Here is a 19006-nt window from a genome sequence, read left to right on the forward strand (position 1 = left end):
TGAGATCAAAAGCTTGTGCCTGAATTTTAAGGCTTCTTATAAGTTAGCTTATCTTCCTAATATTTATTTCATAGGGGGATAGCCCTCCAGGGGGCCCTCTTCACCTCTGAGATTGCTCTCAGTCAGCTGGTATTTATTCTCTGAATCTGCAGCTTGTAAAATGTTGGTGGCTAGCTACTGCCCCGAGGAGCACCCCTTTCCCCCCTCCCCACCCCGTCCCCAGGTTTACCTTTGCCTGGGATCTGCCCACCCTTCCACAACCCAGGAACAAAGGGGTTAACCCAGGTAGGGAGCACCAGCCTTGAACCATCTGCTCTGTGTGGTCTGAGCCCAGTCGGACAGCTGGTGAAATGTTTTGCATCCACCCTGCACAGCTCCCTGGGGCCCACTCTGCATTCTTTCCACACTCTGTGTTTGTTCTTCTTCTTTGCCTTTTCAGATTCTTGCCATTTTTAAAGACCCACACAGCAAACTCCATCTACGCATTTAACAGCTATTTATTGAGGGCCTGCAATGGACGCAACGATGCAAAACATACATTGTTAGACCTTCATGGAACCTAGAGTCCAAAGTGGGGAGAGACACATCCGTCTAATAATCATCTGAATCAGCATAAATTGTGTGATGTGGGCCATGCAGAGGGTGGAGCGTTGGAGTTTGTGGGAACCTAACTGGATCTGTATATCCACACTTGATCTGGGCCTGATCTGGGTTGGGGAAAGGACGAGGAGGTCAGGAATGCCTTCTCTGTGGTCCTGGCTATTGGACTGAGGTCTGAAGTACTAGTGGACATTAACCAGGCATATAGGAGAGGAGGTAGTATCACACAGTATAAGTGGCATGTACAAAGGCCCTGGGGCAGGGGAAGCACAGTATGTATCTTGATGAACTGACAATAGCCAGCAAGTCCCATTTCTTCCATGGACTCTTCTAGGGCTTCCTAGAATTATATCCGTATATCCTACTGATTCATCAATAAAGAGATTGATGGTTTCAATAAGCATTAATTTAGGACCTAGTATGTACTGTGAAAGGCACTGGGAATACAAAGCTACAAGCTCAAATACAACCTTTTCACTTTTTCCTTTCTCTTTTGTAATGCTCAGCTTCCCTTTAAGTACTGTTCATCACTTGTTCTCCCTTCCCTGTATCTCATCAGAGGCTGCATTCTGAAGGGATCGTCTATCCTCTTTATTAGAGTATCCCCAGACCCGGGACCAGAGCCTGGCATATATATTGTAGGTGCTCAATATGTATTTGCCGAATCAATACTTGTGTTGAATTAAATCCTGATGAGCAGGGTTTGACCTTCTGTATTGGTTTGTTATGATTTCAAACCCACTTAAGTCTGACTTAAGTTTTTTTTTTTTTTGAGTTTCATTAACACAAATACAATATACACACGAGCTGTCTATTCGTTTTGTTCGTTGTGCAGCCTGGCTTTGGGACTGGTGACTCTAATGGCCAGCTGGGCTGCTCTTTCCACAGTTGCTTTGCGGTTCTTGGAGGAGACGTGAGCAATCTCAGCACGGTAGGATTTGCTGCACCCCAGCAGCACTTCAAGCTCTGTGACGTTGTGGACCAGGAACTTCTGGGGGCCGCTGGGCAGCACACGCTTTGTTTTCCTTTTGCTCCGGTAACCGATGCTGGACATCAGGATCTGGCCCTTGAGTCTCCTGCGCACCCTATTGTCAGTGCTTCTGGGTTTCCACCAGTTCTGCTTAATTTTGACATACCGGTCTGACTGGTGCCGGATAAACTTCTTGGTCCTCTTTTTGGCCATTTTGGGCTTCTCGAGGGGTCTGAGGGCAGCGTGATGCAGATTAGGAGACGGCTGCCACCTCCTTAGGTAGCGCTCAGGAAAAGAGGGGGAGGTCAAGTTGTTTTGATCTAAGAGTGAATTTGTTTACATCGAGGAAGCTGTGCCAGGATGACGTCATCAAAGTCCCCTGTTAATAAGCACTCGGTAGCTCAGCTATTGAGGGGCATTGCTTGATTTGAGCTAGAGTCCAGCAGCTGATGGACAGAGGTTTGCAAAATAGAATCCATCATGATAAAACAAAGTCCTATGAAACTTCCAGGAGAAACCACTTTAAGAGATGATGATGATGATGATGATGATGATGATGATGATGATGATGATGATGATGATGATGATGTCCTATGAAACTTCCAGGAGAAACTACTTTAAGAGATGATGATGATGATGATGATGATGATGATGATGATAAAATAAAGTTTAATTCAACTCTCTCAATGCTATGGTGCTTTTCCCGTGAATTCCTGACTTTACAATACAGAGTTTCGTATTATTGGGATTAAATAAAGTATTTAGCCTGTGAGGTAAGCACCATATATGTTTGATTTTTTTGATGTTTGAGGAGCAGAGCAGATAGACCAAATCTCTGGCCACTTCTTATCTCAGTTTACTAGGTCACTGCCTGAACTCTCACGTATAGAGGTGAAATGAAATGCTGGTGGTTTAATATTACATTTCTTTATGGCTTATTGCCTCCATTAAAGAAAAATGGGTCTGAGACAGGATCCTTCAACCTGGACTCAGAAGAGGCTAGCCTGAGCCCCAGGGGAGGGCCAGGGGTTACTTTTACCCCCCTTCCCCACTTCGTGAGCCCGATGCAGGAAGTTCTTAGGGCAAAAACTCATTAGCTATGGAATGGAGTTCTATTTGGAGCATTCCAGGTCTGTAACAACCCCTCCAGTGACCTGGCCCAGACTCGCGAGTCCGCTGGTTCTGCACTGGCTGGTTTGTCCTTCTCTTCTGTGTTTTAGACGATGGCTTCGAGGAAGACGAGAGGGCGCGGTTAGGAAGAAATGAGCCCCAAGGAGTGCTGCCAATTACTGCACCTGTCAGTGTTCAACAACAGATAAAATTAATTCAGAAACCCAAACAGTCTGCAGAAAACTGAACACAATTATCTAAGAAATTAAGTTATACCGTTGCCATGACCTTTAATCAATCATCCAACCGTTAATGTTAATTTTGTGATCTAAAAATCATAGTTCTATTTGCATTTTAATGGCTGCTAAATGAGTGTCATCAGGAAGAAATAATGGCAGGGTGGCCTTTTGCTACAAATTCTTGCTTCCTAATGGTGATGCAGAGAGAGAGGAAAACGGTGTTTGGAAAAGGTTTTGTTTCGCCTTCTAGCAGATGTATGGAGCTGCCCTTCTCAAATGAAAAAACAAGCAATTCCCCACAAATACCACCACCTGTTGTTATAAATAAATCCAAAAGCTGTAAAATGGAATGCACTCTTAATGGCAAAATCATTATGGGCATCCTACCCCCCTCCCGCCAGCCCTTCATTATAGCCTCTTAACAACTTGTTTCTCAGTCATGTACCTTTTTAAGCTTTCGACCGGCCATCAGGCCCCATTCCTAACCAAGAGAGATGGCCTGTGGATTTGTGGCTAAAAATAAAAAGTTACCAACCTCGGGGAGAATGATCACACGTCTGTTTGCATGATTTAAGCGGCTAGAAACTGGCTACGTGCTACTCCACATTTAGGGTTCTGTTAAAATCTTAATCCAGACATCCAGTGGCGTATTTCACAACTAATGAAACTAACCTTCAACTAGGAGCATAAAATCCTAATTAAATCAGGGCATCATGAGGTTATTGGCAGGCTGTTTATAATTCAGCAGAATCTTGTTTCTATGAGTAGTTATAGAAACTTTAGAAAAATTATAAAGCATTAGAACCGGAATGTCGTAGCCTTTAATTATCCTCTTATCTATCTCCAAACTCCTTTAGTCTACAGACTGTGTCACTCCATCTATAAACATTGATTGTTTAGCAGGCCTGGGGTATTATACTTACTAAAATATTGTTTTTCTCACGTGAAACTCAGCTTCTTGCCTCTAATCTCTTGGGAGAAGGTTCGTATGAATTATTTCTACTGATGAAAGAGGTCTTGAACTTATAAATTTGGGTAAAAAGCTTTGAAAAGAAAGAGCTTCGGAGATTCTCTGAGTACAGGAAATTCAAATAGGGAAGGGAAGAGAAAATATCAAAGATGAATGCTAACTTATTTTTGTCTTCCAAGGAAAGGTTGATGGGGGGAGGAAATGTTCCTGCAAAGATTGCAAAACTCCATTTCATAAAAGATTTATTAGCAATGACAGAGGGAGATTGCTGAGTGGAACCCTGATAAATGCCTTGCCTTTTATCCCTGCTTTAAAATTATGGGTTCTGTCCATAAAGTGCTGATTAATTCATATTCAGTCAATGACATACCCTCTTTTTCTCCCCCAAGCAAAGATTGTAAGCATTTTACTTCAACAAATAAAGAACTCTGGGTGGGATGCATACTAATTCATTTGGCTCTGGAACTCGCACTACAATTTATACAGCTAATCACAGCAAAGCAGGAAAGATTCTTTTCTTTTCCTGTGACAAGACCTGCCTACCTTTCAGCACTTTTCCCCCAAAGGTATTATTAATTTCTAAACTTCACAAAATTGAAGACCCTTTAAAACAGAGTGGCATCATACGTAGCAACTCTCAAAGAGAGAAGTTTCTTTGCTATTCTAAGAGACTGACGGTAGCAATTGGAGTTTTTGCTGGTGGTTGTTTAAAGAATCCAGATAAAGTAACTGGTATCTGTTCTAAACCTCCAGAGGAAATTGGTTGGATTTTAAACACAGTATTTATTTTGAAATACTGGGTGGTTCAGGCCTAGAAAAATGGCAAAGTAATTAGAGGGAAGAAAATGGACTTTGAGCAGGAGATGAAGAGCCAGCAGTGGCTGTTAACTCAGGAGCTTACCTGGGATGGGCCAACGCCATTGCAGTGGGACGGCCAGGACTTCCCTGCTTGATAAAGTGGCCTGACACTACTTTCATACACTTCTTAGAGCGTCAGCCAGTATTTTTAATATTTAATGCATTTTAAAATTAGAAGGGTAATAGCCTCCCATCGAAAATGTTGGAAAATGTAAACAAATACTAGCAAAAGAATTCTCAAGCCAGCACTGTGCTAGACACCGTCCTGGATTAGTAAGGAGATTTCCACGAAAGAAAGCCCCTTAATTCTGGTTGGGGAACAGAGCTGTAACCTCCATGAGGACAAGTATCAGTTCTGTCTTTTCACACGGCCCAGGCCTGGGCACCTGATGGATGCTCACTATATATTTGTTGCAGGAATGAAGTTGTACAAACAAATAGTAAAAACAGTGTATGTCCAAATTCGGTTTTGGATCATTTTGATTCAGAGACCTAAAAATATTGGTATGAACAGCTGTCCAGGCTTTTGTGTAGTTTTGTGAAGGATCTAGTTTAAATAGGTAAAAAATGGCCAGACATTAAGTTGCAGTGGAGAGAGGGAGGAGACTTTCCATTAAAAATAAGACTATTTGTGGAATGCTTCTCTGTGCCAACTATGGAACTAAGCCTAATTTACCTCTTTCCACCTTACAGCAACTTGGGAAGTATTCATTTTTATCTCCATTTTATAAATTTGGTTTAGAAAGCATAAATAATTGCTGAAGACATTGAGTTAGTAAGTGGTAGACCTGGGATTTGAACTCTCCTTTGTGCAGCTCCAGCACTGTGTTCATAACCACCATGCTTTACTGCCTGAAGCCTTGATCAGCCAAAGACAGGGGCCAAGTGTAGGAGCATATCCAGGGTTGGCACAGAAGGATGTTTAGAAGATCCCTTGGATCCCTGGGTCCAAGGGAAGAACATGTGGGATTCCTGAGCCTTTTAATCCAGGGTCTACTGAGGATCCAAGATCTGGAAAATATGCTTGCCTGAGACTCACACAGCTTTGAAGAAGCTGAGTTCTGATCAAATTGGCAGTGAGCATTGGGACAGACAGGGACAGGGATCAGGGTACTGGTGACCAGTCTTGAGGGACAGGAAACCTAGGCACTCGGGGCTGGTGCGTGAAACTCTGTGTAACCTCTGGGAAGATTGAGGCTTCTCAATGGAAAACTTGAGATGCCAGATGGGGGACTCAGCCGCTGGTAGAAACAGAATGAATCTTGATTGAGTCCATAAGGCACCCTGTTGACAGAGAGGTCACCCTGTTTGTCTTATTTGGAGACAAAATTAGTACCAGTGCCTGGAATAGAACCGAAAGGGAATCAAGTTGACTCAATTACCAGGGTTGGACGTCACTGATTCAGTGAGGGGGCAGACTACCCCATGTTTGTCTGACCTTAGGAAACAGTGACATCTAATATAGGAGACTCAGGTTCATTTTTACCAAATTTAAGTGATATGTTTTATATTTCAAGTTTTCTCCTTTAAAAATAATGAGTACTAATAGTTATTGTGCATTTAATGCATGCCAGGAACAGTGCATAGCACTTTACTTGCATCTCATTTAATCCTCACAATTTTGGGTGGTAAGCAGCACTGTTATCATCATCTTCATTTTATAAATAAATGAAATAAAGGCTTGGGAGGGTTACATAATTCATGTAAGGTCACATATCTAGGAAATATGGAGCAGGGCCGAATGGCTGGGTAAGTTATTAAAATATTGAAAATTTCCTATTCTAGTGGGTAAGTAGTCATCACAAGTCCCTCTGAGTGTCCACACATCAAGGAACCACCCCCCTCCCTCCCCCATTGCTCCATGATCAACCAACTAAAGAGGGGTTTGTGCAGCAGGAGGTCTCTGAGGTCATTATCTGCTCTCATTGGGTAGTACCTCTGCTGAATTAGGTGTACGTATATTGAATACCACCACTGATGGAGGAAGTTTCCATAGCATGCGTCCCACCTGGCAGGTACAAAAATAGTAATATGGTAAAATTAGCTAAGTACCTGTGGGCATAGGGTTCAGCAGCTTAACAATTCAAAGAGAATGTATGAATCTCCCTGAGCGTCCAGGTGCATAAGCTCCTGCCTGTGTTCCTTCACCAACAGTCGCTCCAGAGAGAGCTGATGGTGTTTCCTGTCATTAACCCAACTTCTTTTCTCAGTGTTTTGGGCTTCTCGTTTTGTAAAGGTGCTGATGCTATTAAAACCCACTGATATTTCCTGCCATTGCTCTCTGTGGGGAAAGTGGTAATGAACTCCAAGAATGATGACATATTCCAGTGCAGAAAGGAGCTGGGATTCAAAGCTAGCTGACTTGAGTTCAAATATTGTCTCTGTCAGTGATTATCTGTGTGACCTTGCACAGATTACCAAACCTCTCTGTCTCTCTTCATTTGTAAAATGACGGCAATTCTACCCATCCCTCCGAGAATCCTACCAGCCATTTAAATCTTTTCACTAGAGAAAGATGTAAATTAATATCACCATGGATATAGTCTACTGCACAATGCAGTTGTCTAGTCCTTGAGGGGATTGAAAAATTGGCAGACCAGGTGATTAATAGTTTTCAAGATAGAATCCACACCAAAGGTTGCACTATTCTCTGCCTCCAAAGAGCAGACGTGGGTTTTCTGTCTTATTTGTTGTGATGAGTTTGTTTACCGGAGCTCTTCTTTTAGAACTGTCTAGAACTTTTCCAATTTAAGTGATTCTGAAATGACATTTCTGAAACTAGCCTAAGACTTTGCTCTGCTCTCACTAGCCTCACCTCACCTCCCCATGAAAGAACACCCAGGCTTCATTACATTTACCAAGATAGACTCAGGTAAATCCTGCTGTAGATAAACAGCCCGTAAAATTAACCATGGGTGAGCAGACTGTCTCTGAATGCACTCTTTAAAGGGCATGCTCTTTAAGGGGAGAAACCAACCAGGGAATGGATTTGGAGATAATTTGTGTGTTGCAGGTGTGACCTGATAAGGCACGAAAAATCTCAACTTTATGATTGTAGAAATGCAGTACGCCCATCATCAATGTAGCCTACATAAGCAAAGTCATTTTATTAGAGCAAGATAAATAGCTTATTATTTGTCAGGAGTATAAATGAATAGATACAAAAATAGTAATATGGTAAAATTTGCTAAGTACTTGTTGTATGTATTATTTCTTTTAGTCCTTAAAGCTATCCTGTGTGGCAGGTATTACAGGTCCTCTTTTACAAACAAGGAAATTAAACCCTATAGAGGTTTACTAATTTATTTGTTTCCATAGCTAGGAGTTGGAATAGTGGTTCTCAACACCCAGAAGACTTTTAGCAATGTCTGGAGGCATATTTGGTTGTCATAAGTGAGAAGAAATGCTGCTGGTGGGTGGAGGCCAGGGGTGCTGCTAAGTACCCTACAATGCACAGGACAGCCCCCACATCAACGACTGCTGAGGCTGAGAAACTGAGTTGGAGTTGAGTGGCAGTGAACCCAGGTTTTTTCTGATTCCTAATTCAATGATTATTTCTCCACACGTTTTTAAAGATAACAGTGTAGTAGAATAGTCATTGATCCTAAGTTTCCCCAGGCTGGTGTTCCTCTGGTACACAGTCTTTTCAGCTGTTTTATTTTGATTGTGTTCCCGACCCTCCCACGCCGGTCCCCAACAAGGGTCCTTCTGCCCAGTGTCACTCACGCCAGTCGAAATAGACCAAATTCAGTTCAGGAGCAAAGGAAAGCTTTACTCTTTGATCAGAGATTGGAGAGGTGCGAGCTCTCGCTCGAGCCCACGCTTTCCCGACAGGCCGTTCGCCAGGCTGCTTTATGGGTTCTTGGCACAGCGCGGGAGCGGAGTTCTCGAGGGTGGGGGCAGCCGTGCTGCTCGGGCTGCAGACTGCAGTGTCGGGCGCAGCGCCTCTGCGCACGGCCCGCCGCCGCCATCTTGGCCCGGGTGTCGCGGGCGTCGGCGCTAGTGTGCAGCGAGAGCTGAGGAGCCGCGCAGCTGCTTCGCACCAAGAACTGTAGTCTGAAGAGCTTGAGGCGAGGCCTCCACTCGCGGCTCCTGTGAGCAGGTGAAATGAGACTAAGCACAAAGGAAAGAAAAGGTTAGACTTTATTTTATTACCCAGATTACTATTGTTTGTATTTTTATTTCCTCAGAATTGTTAATGGGCTTTGCCGGGGTGACAGTTGGTCACTGTGTCCATTCTGAGGGGTTCTAGGTTGTTAACGATTTTGAGTAACACCCCGGGTGTCACATGACCAAGTTTGGCCGTTTCTAATCTGTAAGTAGACAAAGAATTTCTTTATGTGTAGCAAAGAGCATAAATTGAGGAGAAAAATGAACTGGGGATTTTTTTTTTTAAACAGACTCTCCCTTGGCCTACCCGTGTAAGTAATAATGTCACACCACATGTATTGAGGGCTTTATAATATTCAAAGCATTTTTATATACCTTCAACAAATATTTACTGAGGAGAAAACAAGTACCACGTACCGTTCTAGTTCTGAGCCTCCGGTAGAGACCGAAACGAAGTCTCTTGGCCTTTTGGAGCTTCTGTACCCGGGGGACAGACAGTAGGAAAGAAGGAAGTATGTCACATGCTGGAGAACGATAGTGCTATGGAAAAAATAAAGCAGAGTGAACATAGTAGGGAGTGTGGTGGTGGCGGTGGGGTGTCGTTATGTCACATGGTTGGGCCGGGACGGTCAATAAATAAGGTGGATATTTTTGCAGCGATGTGAAGGATGGGATGGCGTGAATCAGTATCAGGGAGAGGAGAGTTTCAGGCAGAGAGAAGAGCAAACGCTCTGGGATTGGCATGTGCTTGACAAGTTCAAGGAGCAGCAAGGAGGCTGGTGTGGCTGGTGCCGAGTGCGTGATGGGGGAAAGGGGAAGATGGGGTCTCAGAGACAGCCACTGGGAAACCTCGTAAGCCACTGGAGGACTTTGGGTTTTACTCTGATTGAGATGGCGCTCCACTGAAGAGTTCTGAGCAGGGAAGTGACATGATCAGACATCGTTTTAAAAGATCAGTCTGGCTAATGTGTTGAGGCTAAACTACAGGGCTGAAGGGTTGAAGCCAGGAAACCAGATCCAAGGCTGTTGCAATAACCCAGAAAAGAAACAATAATGGCTGGCACCTGAGATGTAGCATTGGAGGTGGTGAAATCAGTCTGATTCTGGGTATCGTTTGAAGGTTGAGCCAGCAGGATTTGCATCATATATGAGGTAGAAGAGAAAGAGAGGGAAGAGAGACGGCTCCAAGGATTTTGGCCTGAGAAACCTCCCCATTTAAGATGGGGAAACTGTGAGAGAAACAGATTTGAGGTGAAAAATCAGCAGTGCTGGTTTTAACATGTTAAGTGTCAGATGCTTATTAGAAATTTGAGTGGAGACGTAGTTATGTCATAATGAGCAGTATATAACATATCCAGTGTTACATCTCTTTTTGACCAAAGGCCAGTGTTTAAATAAGATGCCTGTGGCTACAATGTGATGAAACTGGGGTGAAATTACACCTCATTTGATTCTAAGACCAGTGTCCTACTGATGGAGAGTTCTTGATGTAAAGCAGCATAAAGAAAGAAGCCTCTAATAAGCACCAGTTCCTAAAAACTGTCTCTAAACTGTGCTTCTTTATGATCTTCCCTAAAAAGCAAGGGATGGTCACATTTGGAAAGAGGCACAGAGCACAGTAAAATGATTTGACCTCCTGGTATGGGCCTTGGAATTATTACCGAAGTCATAAAAAGAGTAGGGCAAAGAAGCCCAAATAACTCAGATTCTGCCTACTTCAAATATCACTTCTTTTAAAAAGCTTTCTTTTTCTATATGCATCTATAGAGTGCACACACAAAAAATGAAATCTTACTCTTTGTACTTGTTTGGTTTACTTTTGGCCAACTGTTTATTTTTTTCCCCTAAGTTTTGATTATAAAAATTCAAACATACAGAATTGTTCAGTACACATCCATATATTCACATCCTAGCTTCTATGTTTTATATTTTCCTGTATTTTTCACGTATCTAGCCATCCATCTCTCTATCCATCCATCAGTCCATTTTTTTTTGATGAATTCCATGGTCACTTGCAGCCGTCAGTGCACTTCACCCCTAAAAACTTAAACATGCATATCATGAACCAAGGTCCGTATTGAACCCTGTATTTTTTATACTTGGGAGCCATTTGGTTTTCAGTGGCTCTCTTGTAAACAGCATATAGTTGAATTTTGAATTTGGATCTAATCTAAGAGTACATCTTCTCAGGAGGAGTTTATCACCCCATCATGTTGACTGTGGTTGTGGAATGTCAGTTCTTATTTTTATCTTCTCATTCTATATCTTTCTTTGTGCATGCCTCTTTGACATTTCCCCTTTTGTGCCTTTACAATCTTTAGTCATTTATTCAAGTTTTCTTTGGTCTTTTTCCTCTAGTAAACATATTCTACTTTTTCCCCAACTGGTGGTTACCTTTGGATTAAAACAGATATTGAGTCTAAATTTCTCTGTTCACATGAAGACCAAAATAACATCTGTTGCCCCCTCTATCATGAGATGAGACCATTGAAGCTCTTTTGCTTTCCTTGGCTGCTGAACCATTTCAAAGTTTCAGCCCAAGAAATCATACTCAGAGCATATCAGGCTCTCATTTTGCAAGAAGGGGAAATTGAGACCCAGAGGGGGCAAAAGACTTTTTCCTTCTGAAAATCCCAGTCTTCTGAATGGAAGAATCAGAGAGCTGGCTTGGACATGGGTGTTTAGTCCACCTCTACCTGTAGTTCAGGCAACACTCAAACAATACTTAACAGCTCCCAGACAGATGAGAAAAGACACTAGTTTTGGAGGATTAAAGAAAATGGATTTCTCAATTCATTGTAGAAGTTTAAAAGCCTTCCAGGAAATCCTTCCATCTCTGTAATAAAAATTTTTAGCCTACATTCTATTAATCTTTATGTCCACAATGGAAAAGCCTTTTGCTTAATAATATCCCCTCAAATATTTGAAGACTATTCTTAAGTCTCCCCATAGTCTCCTTTTCTCGAGAATAAATTATCCAAATTCTTTTAAACTTTTCTCATAAATTCTTTCTCCCATTCTTTCATTAATCTTTATAACTTTCCATGAGCCTTCTTCCTATTTTCTGTCTTGCTTCTGAGTTGTGAAGCCAGGAAAGGGCAAAGTGCTGTGATACTAATCATTGAGTTCATGTCAAACTGTGAGTTCCTTGAGGGCAGGGATTATTTTTTATTCAACTTTGTATCCCTAGATTAGGGGTCAGCAAACTTTTTTTTTTTTTTTTTTTTTTTTTTTTTGGAAAAGAGCCAAATACTAAATATTTTAGGCATTGCAGGCCAAGAGGCATTGTACTTTATTCTTGGAACAGCTGTTGTCTCTGAAAGGCCAATACTCCTTTTTAATGTTTTATGCTATAGAAATGTGAAAATCATCCTTTGTGGGGCCATGCAAAAACAAGTGGTAGGCGAGATTTGAGAGCTTGTGGGTTCTGGGTTATTGACTCTTGTTCTAGACCCTAGCACAATGCATGACACATAGTAGGCGCTCAGTAAAGGTTGTTGAATAAAAGAACTTATGAATCTGTGAAGATTGTTTCATAATTTCTGTCTTTCATATTCTTGGTTAACATTTCTATTACCTTGCTCGCTCAATGAGCTTGTCCACTAAGACCTTTAGATCTTCCTCTCCCATGCACACTCATAGCCAGCACTTTCATATGCTGTTTGTACTTGGGTAGTTTTATTGTTTTACCCTTAATCTAAGATGCAGTAGGGGTCCTCTATTAATCCTCATTTGCTGGTGGCTTTGGATCTCACCTTTAATTTAGTGAGGCCATTTTGAACTTCTGTTTTCCAGTGTGGTCAGCAGCTGCCCCAGTAACAAATTGTCTGCGATCTTGACAAGCAACCCTAGGCAAATGGCAAAACCAAAATGCTGGACTCCATTCAAACTACTTCAACCAAGGCCCCCAGCTCTATTTCCGTTCTTATGGGTCCTACCTGCCCTGCTGGGGTTGGGAAGCTCATTTCTACTTGTCCTGGAATAGACTGGAAGGAGCCAGACAGGCTTATAGAGAAGGCTGGCACTAATGGCAAAAGGGGGAAAAAAAACCCAACCCTTGCTTTCTTTCTCCTTAGTTTTTGGGCCTGTAAGAGAACACTTATCATAGCCCAAGGGAGTGTGGAGTTCTGTACTAATGAGAAGAAGTTCCATTCTGAGCCGAATTTGGATGAAGCAGTTGTGAGCAGCACAAACCCAGGGTCAGGGCGTTGGAGCTGCTTTACAGCACGCACAGAGGCTGACCCCTGAGACTGAGTACGTCATTCCTGCCTCCTCCTCTGTCCCACTCCCCGTTTCAGATGAATTGATTCCTAGGGCCACAGATGGAACCTCCCTATTTATCTGCAGTGATCTTGTGGGATACCTACTATTTCAACCAGGGTCCAGTGGAACCACCTGTAAACTGCTGCTGGATCAACAAGGAGCAGCGCCTCTTCAGTATTCAGCATCTTGCCTTGGGACACAGAGGAGTTATTAGACTTAACCAGATGTGACGTCAAGGCTGATAGAAAACATGGGCAGGAAGTGCTCCTTTTCTTCCAAACTCCTGATAACTAAGTGGTTACAACTTTCCATGAGAGGGAACTGGGAAGAGCTTTACTCTGATTCCCTAGGGGTCTTATTCATTGCCTGTGGACCATTTATTCAGTTCTCTCTTTCCCTCCCCTCCCTTCGTCTCTGTGTTGCTGAAATTGTTGTGATTGCTACTGTTTAAAATGAACAGGAAAACTGCATTTATTTACAACTACTTCCTTCTTAGCCAGCTGGGAGAAGTTTCAAAATAACCAACCCAGTGGTGGATCAATCTTTAACATTTCTTTCAAATGTCGAAGTAAAGAAAATGATGACAATTTTAAGGCTCTATTAGGCAGAAATGATCTACGAGGGATGGGGGATGGCTGAAGGTCACAAATCAGGCGGCTGCCTCTGGCTCAGTGATTCAGAAGAAGCACGGAAAGCAATGGGAAGTGTGTTCCTCAGTTTTATGAGAGTCCAAGTTTGGGAATTTATCAGCATGCATGGGATTTGCTATAATGAGCCTCTTTAGTCCTCTCATAAAACAAACTAGTGTCTGATTAGGGCTGACTGGCCTTCCTTAGATACAGAAATTAATTCATTTGGATTTTAGGGGGAAAAATGTCACACTTGTCTGGCTTACCTGGTAACGACCTCATTTGCATTTGGGGATCATGCTTATTCCCCACCTTAAAAGAATAATGTCAGTGACACTGAATTTGCATATTTTCCATCATTAATATTTGGAGAGCTTCTTTCAAGATGTTTTAGATTCTGGGTATACATTCTCTTTTTCTATTTTTGTTAGAGGCCTTTTTTTTTTCACCCTGTGTATCAGCCAGGATTTATTTTATTCTCATGCTGCGTGTCTGTTTTGTCCAGCATGAGCTGTGCTCCACGATGTTTTCTTTTAGGGACCCTCACCATTGGGAGCGCGGGTTGACAAACTTCTTTTTCTGAAAAGGGCCAGATGGTAAATATTTTGGGTTTTGTGGGCCATATGGTCCGTGTTGCAGCTACTCAACTCTGCTGTTACAGTGCACAAACAGCCATAGACTATACCTACAGGGTTGGGCATTAATGTGTTCTGATAAAACTTTATAAAAATTGGCAGTGGGCTGGATTTGGTCTGTGGGCTGTATTTCCCCACCCTGTGGTAGAAAAAAGAAGGAAAGGTGGCGAATCTTGCACCAATTTTTTAAGGCTTAACTTCCACCCACACTTAATTTGCCACAGCAAGCCTCATGGCCACATCTAACTTCATGGAGGTACAGGAAGGGTAATCTTCATCTGTGCCCAGAATGAGAGCCAGAAATATCGGTGAACACCACCAATGATCACACACCCCTTCCCTATTCTTCATAGAGAAACCGCTATTTCCTCAAGTTCCAGGCTAACACTTTAAAAAGCATCCCTTAAATTTGGTCTAACTCAGTTGCTTTGATGGAGCTAAACAAATTTCGTAGATGAACAGGATCTAATTTCCAGGAGTCATTCTAAGTATTAAGTATGTGGTATTTTTTCTTGAAGCCCATCAAGGTTCTGTTTGAGTCCCTGCGCCAGTCTGAGGTGAGATTAAATTCATCCATCCAACTCCTTGTCAGGTGTTTAGACTTCTGGGTCCGGACAGAGATCACATCCTCTCCTTGGCTCTTCTTTTCTTTTTTTCTTTATAGCCATGAAAGTGCAGGGCTCACTCTCCTTTCACTGGGATGGGACTGGGCCTGGGTCTTGCCATCCACCTTGGGCACCCCTCGTCACACCCCCAGGAGATATCAACAATCCCCCCTATCCGGGGCCTCCAGACCCTCCCCTTGTCTTTTTCATCCATATCGTTGTAAGCTTTGCAGATCAGGAAAGGAGATGTGACTTCATCCAGGAGAGGGCACTGTGCGCAAAGTCTACAAGACTCTGTTCCTTCTGGTAGAGGCACAAATTAAGGATTAATGAAACCCATATTCAAACGCTGAAACTATAGCACCTATCATAAAACATAAACCAAAACACCACACTAGGAATGTACTCTATAAAAAGGGAAGAAATGCAATTTATTAACAACTTGTACATTCCAGAAGGTACAAACTGCCTCGTTAAATCAACCAAACATTTTTACTGGCTTCTCCTCTTCTTTTCTTACAATACAAACTCAGGCTCTTTGAACAAAAGCCTGCCCTGTGTTGGCTGCTTAGAGGAGGTCCTTGGGACCTTGGAGGCCAAGGCTGAGAGAGGGGAAGTTTAAGTCCTGTTGCAAAAAGGAATAATTTGCCCCTTTCAGGCGTTTTTCTCCCCATTGGAAAGTACAAAAAGAGAAACTTAAGGCAAAATGTGGGAAGCAAATATAACCAAATACAGTGGTTCTGTAAGTGCTAAAATGGAAGATGCTGGCATTTCATAATATGGGGACATTTTGAAAAGACAACTTGGTGTTATAAACTTTTTTGTTCCACACTCTTAAGTTCATTTTTACCTAAACCTCTATTTCTGTGGTATGTTTTTAATAGAGCCATCCAGGCTTTTTTTTTGCTGCAACTTTCTCCTTAGCTGCTAAGCTTTCTCCTTGACTCTAATTATGACTGTCAGGTTACTAGCCCATTTCTGCCTCCGTTTTCTTGTCTGTAAAATAGGCATAATGATAGTGCCTACCTCAGGAGATGTCATGAGATTCTTCTTATGTTGTATTCTTTGGTTGTCTTGTTTCACAAGTTTACAGACTGTTTTTACCTCCCCTGTACTTTCTGTTTTTTTCATATTGTTGTTACGTGACTCCTGAGTAAATTTACTCTTAGGCAGATTAGTTATCAATCATAAGATAGCAAACATAAGACATCAAAGGCAACTGTCTGGTAGTATTCTTCTCAGAGGGTGAGGGGATTCACATTCTTTTCCCAGTTAATTTTTTTGTTATCATATAGATAACCCAGTATATTCTTCATATGCTGTTAAACCTCTCCATAGGATTTTCCCTGGAATGGTGTCCTTTGGAATTTCATCCCCTTTACCTGGTTAAGTTCCTGGATTAGGCTAGGTAAAAAAAGCTAATGATAATATTAATAACATTAATAGCAGCTAACATCAATTGGCTACTCCTTGTATTCCAGGCACTACGCTAAGCACTCTATGTGCCCTATTTCATTTAATCCTCATCAAACTCCTAAGCAATATCTCCATTTTGCAGATTAGGAAACTGAAGGTTAAGGAAGTCAAGCAACTTGGTACAAGTCACACACCTAGAAAGTGGTGGGTGGACCCGGGCCTGCTCACAATACATTGATGTCAGTCCTGTGCTGGATTTTTCTAAACTTGTTTCCCCAGTGAAAGATGGAATATACAAACAAAAAATGGCCAGACTATATACAAAAATAGAACTCTGACCCACAATCTGCAGCAACCAGCCCAGGAAACCAACCCATTACCAACAGTAGCCAGCCTGAGAAACCAGCCTGCTATCTAAGATTTGCAGGAAGTCAGGCCACCATCTCTAGCAAGTTGTCCAAGAAGCCAAATAATAACCTCTGGAAAAATTGGCCCCCAATGGCCCCACTTAATAACTGCCAGCTTCCCTAATCTTTGTCCCCACTTCCAATTTAGGATTAACAAGAGAAAGCCAAATATGCATCCATTATCAATCACATAGGCTGTCCCTCTTCGATTAGCCTCCTCATGCCAGCAGCCTCCAATCAGGGCATCCCTGAAGCCTCCTCTGTTTTCCACTGTAAAGCTTTTCCACTCCTCTGCCTGCCTTGGGTCTGCCAGATGTAAGTGGCAGTGGCTGACTCCCTTGCTGGAGCAAGCACTGAATAAACAGGCTTTGCTTGTTCTTGTTTGATTGGCCTTCATTTCTTTCCACACTGGTCACCATGTATTTTCTCTGGGCTCTGGTAATTCTTTCATATTCCACACCGATCCGATTTCCATGCTGATTTAAACACGTTCATGTTTTTTTTTTTGTACTCGAGTTGACTTTGCAACTGCAGAGAATTATGTTTCTCTGTCTGAAATTGCTATTTGTGTAGACTTAAAGTTATGTGACTTCATCAGTTGATCAATTGTATTTCTACCGCTTTAGCTATTTCTGTTCCAGTTTGCTACTGAAGTGACCTGTCCTCCAGTTCTCTCAAATGTCCATTTGGGTCATTGCATAATGTCTTCATCTCTGCTGCTGGACAGTTGACAGACATTTTTGGGAAAGGAAACAACTTTAGTCCTGAGCACTCCAGGTTTCCCCCGCTGCTCAGAAACCTGCCTTGTTGCTGCTTCCTCAGTCACATGGTCAATGTCTGTCCTTCTCACTCTGCTAGTTGCTGCCCCAGGGATTAGGAACAGTCCAGCTGCTGCTCACTATGGGATTTTTCTGTCCAGCTAGTTTACGTGTTTTCTAATACCACTAGGTGAAAAATGAAATAGGTGTATATCTGAGTGGGTAACATCTCACATAGAAAGTGTGGATTTAGTCCTCAATTGCCTTATTTGTCAGGGTACCCACTCTTCACTCTGGGTTGTACAAGCTGGTTCTATAGTATGGGTCACTTCATGACCACTTATTATGTCAGGGATTGTGTTAGGAACTAAGGATACAAAGCTGTATGAGAGTCTGGTCCTCAGGTAGAGGGGTGCTGAACACATAAAAGATAGGCAACAACAGAGAGTCTTAAATTCTGATTCTGAGATTAGCTACTCTGCTCTGTTGGCATCAACAACAGTGGGGCTCAGGCAGTCCTAGAACTTGTCACAGTACAGTGCAATGGAAGATATTGCCGGACTGTGATTCTTTGAGACAGGGACTGACTCTGGCACACCTGCTGTGCTGTCAACACCTCAGGTGGTACCTGGTTCCTTGTAGGCAGCTTAAGAGTATGAGCTATTTGGTCAAAGAGAGGCAAGTTCAAGCCTCAGCTCTTCTGCATATTAATTATGAGAACTGGTGCATGTTACTAAGCCTTGCTAAGGTCCTGTGTTTTCATCCATAAAATGGGGATAATAATAATTATAGCGGTCCTCTCTACCTCGTAGATCATTTCCACATCATTGGCACATATGAAGCACTCAGTAAATATCTTCTGCTACAATTATGAATTCAATTGCCTTGAAATTCCCAGTGATACAGATGACACATATTCCAGCGTGGAGAGGAAGCAGGGATTGCGGGAGCACATCCTGAAAGCTGGGTGTTTCTCTGGGGTGGAAGCCAAGTGAGTGCATTCCAATGCTGTACAGCACGAGAGGCAGTGGTAACATTACGTGGTACTTCTGAACTGCACACAGTGAAGCAAGCATCTAGTTAATGATGGGGGCACGAAGAACATGAATTCATGACTTAAAACAAAGATGGAAACATTTGAGAAATTCTGTTCCACACTGCAAATGTTGGTAAATCACCTTTCCACGGATGCACAGCAGAATCTGATTTATTTCCTGGTGCTTTGGAAAAGAGGTCTTGGTCAGCAGGAGAGTTGAATAGGGGTTCTTGATAAATTCTAAGGAGGAAAAGAATTTAGTTGAGTACATTTAATATGGGAGAAAACTAGGAGGGGCTTTAAGCTTAAATGCTCTTATTTCATATATCAATGCTGCGAATCTTAATTTCCCCAAATGAGGATAATTCCTTGTTGTGAGATAACAAATGTGAAATCACCA

General features: G+C 42.4%; 1 protein-coding gene across 1 annotated transcript; it reads right to left on the reverse strand.

The window, feature by feature from the left end:
* Positions 1-645: 645 nt before the first annotated feature.
* On the reverse strand, positions 646-12487 carry LOC102519813. The gene is made up of 4 exons (XM_032493813.1): positions 12435-12487; positions 9275-9397; positions 8559-8839; positions 646-1890 (listed from the first exon to the last, which is right to left on the reverse strand). The coding sequence occupies exons 1-4, from the start codon at positions 12485-12487 to the stop codon at positions 1412-1414; spliced, it is 936 nt and encodes a 311-aa protein (XP_032349704.1). The 3' UTR covers positions 646-1411.
* Positions 12488-19006: the final 6519 nt, after the last annotated feature.

The sequence above is a fragment of the Camelus ferus genome, chromosome 12 (assembly GCF_009834535.1).
Source record: "Camelus ferus isolate YT-003-E chromosome 12, BCGSAC_Cfer_1.0, whole genome shotgun sequence".
Lineage (NCBI taxonomy): Eukaryota > Metazoa > Chordata > Mammalia > Artiodactyla > Camelidae > Camelus > Camelus ferus.

Excerpts from the sequence above, each read along its gene's own strand:
- LOC102519813 (XM_032493813.1), bottom strand. The coding sequence starts at position 12,487 with ATGGGAGAGGAAGATCTAAAGGTCTTAGTGGACAAGCTCATTGAGCGA. Across the intron at positions 9,398-12,434 it reads AAGCTCATTGAGCGAGCAAG|CACTATCGTTCTCCAGCATG; the intron begins GTAATAGAAATG and ends TTTTTTCCATAG. Across the intron at positions 1,891-8,558 it reads TCGGGAAAGCGTGGGCTCGA|ATCAAAACAACTTGACCTCC; the intron begins GCGAGAGCTCGC and ends ATTCACTCTTAG.